This window comes from Taurulus bubalis (assembly GCF_910589615.1).
Source record: "Taurulus bubalis genome assembly, chromosome: 15".
In the NCBI taxonomy this organism is placed as follows: Eukaryota; Metazoa; Chordata; class Actinopteri; order Perciformes; family Cottidae; genus Taurulus; species Taurulus bubalis.
The window spans coordinates 14,710,314-14,723,536 of record NC_136603.1 but is presented as its reverse complement, the minus strand read 5'-3'; the positions used below and the strand labels follow the sequence as shown (position 1 = coordinate 14,723,536).

The 13,223-nt window shown below is 43.5% G+C and overlaps 1 protein-coding gene across 1 annotated transcript in view; it reads right to left on the bottom strand.

Moving 5' to 3' along the window:
* Window positions 1-12,354, bottom strand: part of anos1 (anosmin 1) — a gene marked incomplete at its 5' end in the record, with an annotated part of 37,776 nt that extends 25,422 nt beyond the window's left edge. Inside the window, 2 exons of the mRNA XM_079230704.1 lie at window positions 6,652-6,699; window positions 12,163-12,354. Coding sequence (XP_079086830.1) covers window positions 6,652-6,699; window positions 12,163-12,354 — 240 coding nt within the window. The remainder of the gene's footprint in view (window positions 1-6,651; window positions 6,700-12,162) is intronic.
* Window positions 12,355-13,223: the final 869 nt, after the last annotated feature.

The window sequence follows — 13,223 nt, the reverse complement described above, 5'->3', positions numbered from 1 at the left end:
ATGTCTGGTAGAAAGCATTGTCTAAATGGAATGAAATACACAACTACCTGCAATTATATTCTCCAAATCTCCAAGCATTTAATAGTCCTAAGAGGGGCTGCAAACGTTGCCAGTGTCATAATTCCTTCATATTTACAACCAACCAAAACAGTGTAGTATTCCAGCTCCAGTGGGGGTGAACTGAAACATATCCGTTCAAGACGTTTTATTTTGTTTCTCAAAACTCGGCTCGCAGACGGTGAGTAACCAAGCAGGTAGTGTCAGACGCTCTTTTGAGCATCACTTTAATTATTAATTTAAATGCAGTTGAGGGTGCAGACAACAAAGAGCTGAAAAGGAATAGCTTGGCAGAAAGTGAGAAGAAAAAGAGGAGGAGCAGGAGGGGCAGTGCATGAATTATACATTTACTCCACAATCAGAGGTGCCTGCCTTATTTATGAGCCAAAAAAGCCCACACAGCGGAGCTAGAATTGTGCTTTGTGTGCTGTGGAATGCAATAGCAGTTCACTTAATACTTAATGACTCTGAAGTTTCACCCAGACACACCCCCCCCATGCACCGCACACACACTGATGCCCCCCTCCTCTGTGAGGGCTCCTTCTCTTACAGGTCCTCTGCCATCTCATGATGTTATGTTCTGCAGCGACAAGAGTCAAACTTACAGTGGCTGTAACTAGAGCCTCAGTTATCACCTACGTCTGCGCTCAGTTTACATTTCGTGACAATCAGACTCAACAGGATGTATCCATCATGTGGCGTCAGATTGGGGATAAAGGAGGCCTTTCTCTGTGACGCGGCATGGGAAAACCAAACCCTCGCCGTCCGTTCGGTCCGAAAACCCTGCGTCAGATCAGACATGATTTACTGCATCTACTCCCAGGCCGTCGCACTGAATAATGTCACGGTGACAGATGCACAGTAGCGGTGTTGATAATGCGATCAAATGATAAAACGCTTCCTCGGCCCAAAGACATTCGTTGGAACTGTCTGCACAGTTTATTTACAGCAACAGTGACCACTCAAGCCGTCTCAATCCGCTCCTCATCTCAAATATAATGAGGCCAGGAGATTCTGTGTCTCAATGTAGGCCGACAACATGTAAAACACGACACGTCGTTGAGGGGAGTAAAGCCCCCCTAATCCCATGCTGCAGTCACATTCAACCACTATCTCCACTTGTTTATTTGAGTCTCAGAAACACTTGAAATTCACTAATCCTACTTGCCCTCCCCAGCCTCCTCTAACACCAGCGTACATACAAATTGAGAAACAATGTGCAGCCCAATAATAGAGATATAATGTATTCTCTTTGCCTGATGTGATGATTAATTTCTCTTTTCTATGTATTTCAAAAGCTAAACAACGGCTGTACAAAGAGAGGGCGAACCTGGGCAAGCTGAGGGGCACAACGCTCCGAGTTATATTGAAAACAAAGAACAGAAACCAAAGACGGCGGCTTTCATCATCGTTGATGCATGTACAGTCTGGGAAGTAAAAAATAAATCGGCTGAAGTAGCCATGTCCAGGGCAAAGGTTAAGAGACTGTCAATCAGCAAGTCTTTGACACACATTCTGGTTCTCCGTCGTCCTGAAACTGTCACACACAATCTGTGGGATTTATCTGCGGGATGCAGCAGCTTTGAGTGAAACTGGAATAAATTGATGAACCCACATCTACTAAGCACATCAGCTTTAAGAATCTTACATTCTAATCTTCTCTTGACTGCTGGCACGACTATTTTGTAACGATATATTAACAGAGACCATAAATACAGCCTTGGAATAATTGCTTGCTTTAGTACCTCTAAACATGTAATCTTGGGAGGGAGAAGACAGCAAAGTCAACGTGAAGGGGGGTGCTGTAATCTATGATAGATCTATGATATATATATATATATATATATATATATATATATATATGTATCCAATCCATCCTCGGAAAGAAAATAAACACTTGGATGACAGCAGATTGTCTCAGTGTGACTGGTCATTATTGCGAAAAGAGGATTTTACAGCAGCGTTGATTACATTAATCCTTCAAGGGAATGAAATCCCATCTGACGGGGAGGACATGTGAAATGAGTCTATCTGTGAAAGGTTGATTATTTCAGAAAATATATTGCCACTATTAAAAAAAAAAAAGGCCCCTACTCTGTGGGATCAATACAAGCACAGGTTGGTGTGAGACAGCGAGTGCATTTCATCATGGAGGATTTCCTGGAGCACGCATCACTCAGATGTGGACCAGACAGCATGGCAGAGAGCAGCTTAAGATGTGAGCTTTCTCTGCTGAGGACATCTCAAACTGCAGTTCCACTGCCTCTTCGCCTCCTCTCCTGCGGCCACGTCTTTAGTTTTCTGCTGTGGGGGTTTTCTTTCTCTGCCACCCACCATGTGAATAATGAGCTCCACAGATAGCAGCCAATGAAGCGACCCCCCCTTTGGCCAATGAAACTTAACAACCATGTCCAGATCAGGTCCTTCCTGCTGGGACTGACCAGCCCTGCTTCACACTCCTCCGCCACCCACACACACGCACTAACACTGCCTCAAACTAGATAGCATACAAGAATAAAGGCTTCTGAGAAAGCACAGCGATGGTCACATGAAACACCACCGCCTCCGAATTCTTCCACATATATGTACATGTATGAAATAAGAAAATCAGTGATGTCAAACTGGTAAAAAACAGTTTCTCAAATACACTCTGCTTAGCAGCACCATAGACTGGCGATCCAGACACACTGCCCACTTGACAGATTGATTTCTAGTCCGGCTTGCTGAGGTGTTGGTGCTGGTAATGTGGCTGACACGGGGAGGTGAGACGAGCGTCTGGCCTCAGCATGACCAAAAGGTGCTTTGAAGTCGTTCTAGGCACCTAACAATCCAAGCAACGTCCAGCTGTAAACCTACCAACCAGCACCCACTTTATCACAGCTTGTTTTAAACATACTACCTAGAGCCAAAGAAAAGATGACCACACAAAAGACTTGTGAATTGCATTGACACACTTGCAAAGCTTCGAGTGAAAGCGACCAGTCTCCAAAGAGTGCGCCGTTATTTTAGTTTTTAATAATGATCCATACAAACTGAAGAATGAGGCGGAACTTGTGAGTTCATTTTATGGGTTCAACTGACCCGAAAGAAAAAAGAAGAAGAAAAAAAAAGAGAAACTGATGGGAAATTTGACCATATTATTTTGCCGTGAGAAAATGTGGTGTTTGGGTTGAGGGGGGGGTTGACAAGAAAGACACTTTTGAATGAGACATAGTAGCATTCCAGTGATTGTTATTCAGGCAAAGGACTCCAAAGCTTCCGACATGTGAGGGAGAAAGCGCATGTAATCCAAAAGAGTAAACACTTCTTATTCTTGTGCTGGTATGTGCAGCTCAGGGTTTGATTGGGAGGAAGGAGTGCTCAAAAGAGCCACCTGGGATATGTGAGACATCTATGAAAGACATGCACGACTCATTTCCATCAAATGGCAACGAGACAATGTTGCTTTCTAAAGCTTTTCCCTCTGGAAAGTCTCGATAAATAAAAGGGCAGAGACTTGGCAGGTTTAGAGAGATATAAGGAAAAGTCAAAATCCCCCTGCTTCTAAAAGATGTTTTGTTATATTTAATTCTCTTCAGCTCAGTATTCATCACCCAATCTAATTCGTTGAGAGATCAGTCTCTCCGGAGGGAAAAAGCATAGCATTTTTTTTATTTCAGGATATTCAGTGTGTTTACAAGAAAAATATGACACTTTTCTTCCTCAGGAAATATAAGTGATGGCCACGGTCCAGTGACTCACCCAAGGCCAACTTATCCAGGCATAATGCACATGTCCTTTCTTCTCCTCCTTCCCTGAGAGAAGTGTGAGTAATGAAGTGCTCCGCTTTGTTGTCGAGCGGCATTTAACTGCCTTAAGTCCATCCTAGCATTTGATTCAGAGCATGGATAACACCCACAGGGATATAAGCAAACCCAGCTAATATCAGCCATCGTTCTGAATGTAAAAAGTTTCTTGGCTGCTCCCGCACACACTCTGCACACGCACAAAATCAGTTTTCTTTGCACCGGCACAAAAAAGAGAACACCCTGGAGTTTTGAAAACTTTCAGGGAACACATTCAAACTGCTCAAGTGGGGAGCGCTAACAGTAGGGAGACAAAATGACAATAGCTCATAGAAAATGTCTGTTATCCTGGCGTCTCCCCACTGAATGGAGTTGGTCTGCTGGTCCAATGTTATGGCATGATAATGACTCCCCGGCTCTCCAAATGCCAGCTCGCTCCGCTCTGGAGAGGGGGCAAGCAGGTTAATTACCATGACAATGGGGACTCTGAGAGCGGGGCCGGCTCTGGACACTGCATACGAGATGACCGGGATGACTTTGTCTTCACAAATGGATGCGGGAGGCTTTTTATTTCCTAAAACGCAGACAGATGGACAGGGTCACCGCATCTTTGTCTAAATTATTAGGCAGCCTTTCCTCACATTTTCCTCACAGGCAGGGTGCTCCGTGAGGCCCTTTAACAGAGCGCTGGGTGGACAGCCCTTCTGCCCTAACGCACTCCCCGGGAGCCACTGCCTTTGTCTCTCTGTTTGACTGTGTGCTGTTCATGAAGTGAAGAGGCTAATCAGCGGCTGTAGAGCCATTCACAGGGAACCACTGTACAGCATGGGCCCATTTGGTACAATTGTTAAAGTGGCTACAATAGCTCTGTGTTTTGACACAGGCCCCAAGTGTGCACTCGAGTCATTGATGTGGATGGGAAGTGTGGTGGTGTTTGCTACCAAAATATTGACTTTTGGCCGCAAATTAAACGCCAGCATCGTGCCCTGGCCCGCATCCTGAATGGCTGAACTTAAAACCTAGGATACAATTAAATTGATTAAATTCAGAGAGCCCTTGAAACGATTTGGAACGACAGAGCGGCCGAGCACCACATTTGTGCAGCAGTTACACAAGCATGTCATTATTTTTAAGGGCTTACATCAAATCCAGCCTCATTTATTTGCAGACGACCAGTAGGATAAAGAAGTGCTAACTGACATGCTTGTTACGGGCAAGCAGAACAAGAAGTCCATAAAGAGGTTTTTGGGACATTTGCAGAGTTTGGTTGATTATGAAAACAGTATGCTGTGCTCGGACTCACAGCCAGCAAAAGACTTTTTCAAACATAAAACTCTGCCGAACGACTGGGGAGCGGCTAGTGCCAAGAGCCGATGTTGGAAATCACAGTGGAAAGGAGAGAAACAAGTTTCACAGCATTGTGGTGCACGCAAAGGAGGCTTGCCTTTACATTAACTTGTCACAGAAGGTTTAAGGTAACATAAAAGGACATATTCTTCATCGCACATTTTGTTTCAAGGACAAACTGAAGTGGATGGTGCTCGGCCTTCGAGACCCTCAAATTACCGCATGGTAAGTACAATGATACAACTTCATAATTAATAAAGAAACAAGATATAACAACAAAAGCTCACATTTTTCAAACAGATTAGGATGCATTCAGTGATATGATAATCTTGTGAACATCTGCTAAATTGGGGAAGGAAAGAAACCTATACATTTGCAGACGTAGTAGGAAGCACGGAGAACAATGGCTCTGCTGTATCCCAGACAAATGCAAATTGCCAAGGAAACAATTTGAAATTCAAAAGAGGAATTTAGAAATCAAACACGAGAGGTCACTTTGTGAGGCGGTTGATAATAGACACTGATTGTGATTAATATCTACACCGAATGTGAGGCCGTGTTAAGTAAGCATTGAAAAAAAAAAAAATCTTAATTTTCTTGAATTTCCAATTAATCACCATCAGTGCAAAACTGTTATTCGACCTAAACTCCCAGCATGCATTCCTCCATAAGTACACCACGGTCTGTGGACTTTTTTTGTGAAAAGAAAACACTAAATACATACGAGCACTACATCTAATTTGTTGTCACCCCCACCTGTATTTTATTTAGACAATGTATATGTGTTGACTATGACCTACTTTGAATCCTCATCGGCAAACAGCATTGAATCCTGGTTTCACGGTCCGTGTGTGAGGAGACGAGAACCTCTGACAGCTACAGAGAGCGCTGTTCAGATTTCTACTTGGCTAGCATATCATCCTCTTTATTTCAGCTCCATAGTGTTCTCTGTCTGCAGTCTATACGGCACATCTCCGAGGGCCTTGTCAACAGCTCCGGGAGAGTCTGATAGAACATGTCAGCGCCATCTTTTCAGAGGAGCTGTCAACGCCAGCTTTGTATCAACCTTCTTTGGGACGGGGCACGAAACACAAACAAGCCCTGCGGGAGGTGTAGCGTAATGCATCGGACTGAAATTCCTAATGGCACGAGTAGTAAAAAAAAAAAAAAAAAAGTAAAAAAGTCATGGTTTGCCTTAATAAATCGAAGTGCATTTAATCTTTTCAAATCGTATTTCATTACATTACAGGAGGAAATGAGTGTCAATGAAAGCCGGAGTGAAGAAAAGAGTTGTTCTCATTCTCTCAGTTTATGTCAACAACTCTCAAAGTGATTCTGCAGGCATGACAAAACTAGTCATGTCGTGACTTGCATACTTTATATTGCATTATCATCTGATAATGAGGCATGCGCTGTATGTGGCATGTGTCTCACTTGTGAAAAGAAGGAAAGAACGTTCTACCTTGGAGCACTGCTTGTGATTCTGGCACCAAACCAAGGATCCATTATTCTGCGAAAAGAGAAGGGAAAATATCATCAATCAATTCATTCAATTATCAAGTCATGAAATTAATTTGCAGCTTTGACCCTCTCATCTCCGATCACATTTGAGTAACAATAATGCCAACAGTAGAGATATTTCAAAGAGTCAGCTTTGCATTCTGAGCGCATGTAACCCGAGCAGGAAAGTGGGGTCAGCGGCACCGGGGCCAGGGGAAAACCTCTGGTCAGTTTCAGCAGAGCATGGTGAACTGAGCTTTTCTGAGGGCCCGTTTGATCTCTCAACAGACGTCCCCAAGGTCACTGAGGCGAGAACTGATGTCAGCACTCCTCTGTATACTGCAGATACTGCCAATTTCCTCTAATTGCCGTGGAAGTGCCACCTTCTGCGTGTCAGCGAGGTAAACATTTGGTCCTAATAGCGCTGCGTATTTATAAATCCCCGATGTGTAAATACCAGTGGGGGTAAATGGCTTGTGCAAGTGGTCATTTCCTGAATTCCATTAGGGCGAGGAATTATGCTGTCATCTTCTGCAAACACAAGTGCGCAAGCTAGTGCCTCGAAATAAATGAGCAGTTGGTCAACATGAAAGAGACGAGATGTAAATATGTGATGTGCGTCAGAAAAATTGACATCAAAGTTAACTAACAGATTTTTGTGGACCACCGGTTTACTACACCTCTGGACAAGTGATACAAATCTAATGCAAATATTCTCAACAGAGAAACAGAGTTTCGTGAAATGAATTCACTCTAGTCAATGATCTAAATCTGAGCTTCAACGTTGGATGTGTCCTGCATTTCTCAATGAAAGAAATGTAGCAGCCAAACTTTCGGGCTCTGCAGGCAAAAAGTCTGCTTAAGTTCAATGTCAAGTTCAAAGCCTTTTCCACAATGTAATCCAGAAGAAATTTCCCATGAGACCTTAGGAGAGAACTTATCATTAAAGGGTTTAATTTGACATCCAGTACCAGTAAGTGCTGTGCTTTTAGTGTCAAGGATAATGGTCAAATGGCTTCAAAGGAAGAATCTCTTCAACAAAAAAAATGTTGATAAGGATGAAAAAAATATGAGTCTGGGCACCAAGGAGACTAGGAATAGTCGTTTCATTTTTTTACCAAATGAAGTAGAACTGAGCACTAACTTGGCTGAGGAGTGCATCAGCAAGTTCTGTGCCCTTTCCTGGGTCGTGGAACACCTTCCCTCTGCCTGGCCGAATGTGGATTAAAATATGAATTATTCCTCACTAGCAATACATCATGCTGTACTATATCGCATGATTAAAATCCTTGTGGACTTTGCTAACTTATAGAAAATGATCAAACCAACCTTGCCGAACCCCCGTTGGTGACACTCCGTAAATAAAACCTTGACATTTAGGCTGGCAGTCTGAGCCTCTGGGTAATTCATACAGATAGTCACAACTCTAGACCATGTTCTAAATCATCAATCCTGTTTTTTACACCTTTCTTAAGCCATCCATCAATGGCAACAGGGCCAGATCCACAGAGGAGCTAATTTTGCTGCGTGACAGCATCCCTATAGCAGAGAAGCTCAGCAGGATGTTGCCCCAGCTGCCCAGGCCTGACCCCACCATGTCAGGGACCAACGGGGGAATAATTATAGGTCAGGACTTCATCCTTCTGACTCACCATGACATTCCTCTGCAGTCTTAACATTATGCAGTGTTGAGGACTGTCAAGGACTCAAGTGAATGAATGCTTTCCAGATATCCTCTCGTGTGATGGGGTCGAGGAGAGAAGACCAGACAGTGGCCTATGAATGCGAAGCTGAGGTGAACTCTCTGCTTTGTTGGCGACACCGGGGGAGTCGTGTAAACAGAGGGTTTATCACAGAGATACATTATGGCGGGCTGTCAGCTGAGAAGACCGAGCAGGTGGTCATGGGCGTGTTGTATTGTCTAGACAACTAAGGCGAACATGGACAAAACCCCTTTTATCTTTGAGGGTAGCGTTCCACCTTTTGAACATGGGAATCTTTTGTTTCCTCTGAGACTCTGATTTGAGTTGAATGGATCTCAGATTACACCGATGAGTTGTGTTTGAGTTCTCTCTAATCTTGCCGATATGTTTTCCCGGCAGTAAACTACTGGAGGAATACTGCTGCTCTCTGAGACCTTGTACATTTCCGGTCAAGTTAAACGGGAGACGGGACTTCAAAGGACAGCCTCTGTCTCTGTGTGTCCTTTGACAGCCCAGAGGTCCTCGGGCAACACCAAAATAACTGATCCTTAAGGGCACATATGCAGCACTAAAATAAAGGGCCTCAAGATTGAGGCTTTGACTTGAGTGGGTGTGAGGGCTGTGGCCACTCTGCTGATCAATTATTCACTTGAACTGAATTATTTGACAGACCTCTGAAAGTGAGCTAATGTGTCCAGCGCACATCTAATGTCAACATGAAAGGGTGTTTCAGAGATCTCAAACAACACTGGTGCAAAGTTGTCCGCGCTTCGCGATGAAGGCTATTTGTCAAATGAGGTAGCTCAGGGTGTAGCAGCACTGGAGGCTGAGATTTACCGACAGGACTGTCATGCTTTAAAAGCGTTTACAGAGAGGTGAGGCCAAGCTACATAGTCCTCTATTCATCCGCTGTCTTCACTAATGAAAAACTCCACACATGAGACAAGCACTGGCGGAGGTTTGATTCCACCGCATGTTATTTAATATCAAAGGCGAAAACAAGGGGACACGGAAAAACTACTTTCCACTGTTTTTTCTTCCCTTCGCTTAAAACACAAATCTCTCAAACAAGATGCTTAGACTTAACCGTGCGGCACAGTAGAAATGAATGACTGAATTTAAAATGGTTTTATTGCTTTGAGTGTAATAACAAGACCTCATGGACACACCTTGTTTTTGGCTTCACAGGTCCCCACATAAATAATCCACTACAAGGCTGATGCTTTCAGAATACATTATTGCACAGGGCTCCCAGCTCGCTCTTAATATTTTAAAGTATCCGAGGCTAATATTTATGGTTGGGTGTTCCCCTCTGTCTATTGTACAAGGGGTGACAATTTCCCCAAATGTGGAGCAAAATGTCAATAAATCTGTATTTGGAAACATGATTATATCAATAAATCTGCAGTTGCTATAAATCTGACAACCAATGTACAGCCCAAGTGTTTCCCAACTCTGCAACACCATGCTTGTTTCCATTTCACACTAATTCATAATTGCGACAATTAAAACAAAGTCTCTGATATGTCTTCCAATTCAGTCACATGAAAAAGGAAAGACACGTGGGTGTTCAGAACATCTGCAAGTGCTAAATTCTCCAAGTATCATTCCAGTATTCACAGAGTGATCATATAAAATCTGATATGAAAAACAGAGTTTTAAATTCCAGCTGCTAAATGTGTTAAGTAGACAAATTGTTTCTTGTACTGTGACCAACATAAGTAGTGGTCCATATTACTCGAAATTGAGTCAACACAGTAAAGCATTACGAAACAGTACGCAAAAGTCACCGCTTTGACATCCAGCCAGGCATTTTATTTCCATTAAAATGGAAAGTGTTGTGTGTCTTGGTTTCCCTATCGAGTATTAAGTGACCTCTGAAGGATGTCCGAGTTGAATTAAGAGGTATGTCGTCTCAATCACTGGAGTGGAGCTCCGAGCTGCTGCTGCCTGTCGGCCTGCTGCTGTAATAAGATCTGGCAGAGGAAGCAGATCCACCTGTAGGTTGTGCTGACTGAGCATGCTCCAGTGTTATGGCAACACTACATTAGAGCTTATCACATTTAGCACAATTGGGCGCCAGCATTTAGCAGGAAGGTGACCTCGGCGAAGCGGCATCGGTAGCTCAGTGTGTATCCTCTACATGCCTATGAGGTGTGATGCTGGCATTTATTGGCAGGGCCAGGGGGTAGAGGGCGGAGGGGGTGGACTGGAGGGGGGATATGTTTTTGCAGCTGACCAGACCCCCCATTTTCACATGAAAGGACTGTTGCAAACCCTCCGCATGAGACAGTCCTCGCAGATTATCAACAATTGCATTCTATTCTTAGACCCACAAGCTTGCTCAAGCGACCTTGCTTATCACTAACCACAAAAATGCTTCTCCCTTTAGACAAATATCTCCCTCTCATTTGCCCCTCACTGAAAAAAAGGCTGCCTCAGACTCAGAGGCTCTGCAGTCAATTATATACACTATTAGCTGTTCATTAGAGGTGAGACTTCATCAGTTATTTGACTTCTCAGTCATCTGGTGACTAATTTAATTACCCGGTTTTGCAATCCAGAGCAGCAATACACCCCTGGCTTCTTCTCAAAACAAATCCTTAACACTGCTTGCCAAGTTGTGAATTAAGAAACACTGTTTTCAATATGTGTCCTTTGGATGCACAGCACTGCTGTTTTCTGTCCAAACAAATGCAGTTAACTGCATTCATCCCTCTCCCCTGGGTGTATATCTCCCTCCCTTAATAACATTGCTAGAATTAACCACAGTGGGTCTCCGTGTCCCACGGACATGCATTGAGCACTGCAATCAGGACTTGCAAAGTAAAGTTAATTGGTGACAAAGAAACACGCAATGTACTCTGTTGATTCATTAGACCTAAAGACAAATTCACCTTGCGCCACAATGTTGCCGGACAATTACGGATGCATTAATGCACCTTGGGAAAGACGAGCCTTGCAAATGCAAATGAGGTGAGAATAAAAGGTGGTCACCAGATAGATAGCTGGTGAAAAGGAGCAGAGCGCAGAAGGATCAGGGACCAGTCCTTTAGTCCTGGCGGAGAACAGTGTGTCCAGTGGAGGGTGGAAAACAACTTTTGACACCACATACCAAATAATACAAAAGAAAAAAGCTAATTTATAGTAGGCTTCCGATAAGTCTGCATCACAACATGCTTTGTGGGGACATTCATGTAAATTATATACACATGAAGCAGTGTTCCCTCTCATATAAGATGCCTTATAAATAACTGGGCAACAGAAAAGTAACGCTGTACAGAGTCATAGCGGGAGTTGAGTCCATCACATTTGCACTGACAGACGCGGGTGTCTCCTTTTCTAGTGATTAGCAAGTAATGAATGGAAACTGGCTCCACCGAAAGGCGTCCATCATCCCTCAGTCGCAATACTGCAATGTGTATAATTTAATATATTTTAAAGCGGCCCATACGCGAACAGTATGTGGCAACTTTATAAGCAACTTAACCCTTCATGCAGATGCTTATCTCTGCAACTGGTGCTTTTATTTTGGTGACACTTTTAGTTGAGAGAGGTCTGATTTAGGATACTTGCCAGTGACTGAAAACACAAGTGTGAAAGTATTTCAGCACCGTTAGTGACCTGCTCTGTCTCCTCTCGATGGGCTCCAGAGAAACAGGGTTGACACATGAGGGGAGGATTCCACCAGCGCTCATTCATTTCATAAACACAACATCTCAAACCCCATTATTTCTCATTTTCAAAGCCAGAAGTTCGCGTGCTCGTACCTGAGAGTGCTTGAAGAAAGCGGAGATGCGAGTGATGTGCAGACTGAGGCATCTCGAGGCACATCTTGCTCGGTAAATGCTGGCAGTGAAGAAAGAGTCGTCCTGCTTCCTCGCGGACACACTTCCCGGGCTCATTAACGCTGTAATCCACAAACACAGCGTCACACACACGCTCAGGCTCCTGGAAAACATGATCCCGCGGTTGTGGCTTTAATCCCTCCACGGATCGTACAATACTGCGTGCAGGCTCCTCCGGAGAAACTAAAGAAACTTCAATTATACACCGGGGAGGAGTCACGGGCTCACGGGCCCTGTGATTGGAGGATCCCGCGCTGACTGACAGCCACGAGGAGCGTTAAGGCAGGTAGGCTGCTGCAGAGACCTGCACGCCGTGCAAAAGCATGGGCAGGTTGTTCCATAAGGAGGGTGAATGGAAAGCTTGCTCTATAATCATAATTTGTTATATAAAACGTCAGGGAATGTGAAACAGTAAAAATAGAAAAAAGAGATAATTATTATTTGTTAAGCTCAACCATGAATCTTGTACCTACCGTGCACCATTTGTACCATTGATCTACAGTGTTTTATTACTTGGGACATGGTCAATATATATACTCATATTTGATATTGTACTGTTAGTTTTTAACTTAGTCAGTCATTGAAAAAATACAATACATTAAACAATACAGCAACACACTGGAGAGCAATTTAATATTTCACATCCATAAAGTTGGTGGGCTCACAATAGACAGAATAGTAAATAAAGGAGCAGCAGATGCCAAGATATCTTGATGTTTAGTCCCCTATCATGGGAATCCTTCATTTTCCATAATCCAACGAGATAACACATTTCTTCATTCACACATTGAATTGCCCTCTCCACACCTCCAGTTGGAAACACAGTCTTTCTGGCTAAAGTCTCAAGTCCAATCAGAGATAACCCCGATGATATTTTTTCCTTTGAGTGCCCTTCATGACTTCACAAATCTTAGTTAAAGGTAAATAACGGACAGACACGAATCATTTCTATAATTTTACATTTAAGCCCAGGAACATGGACA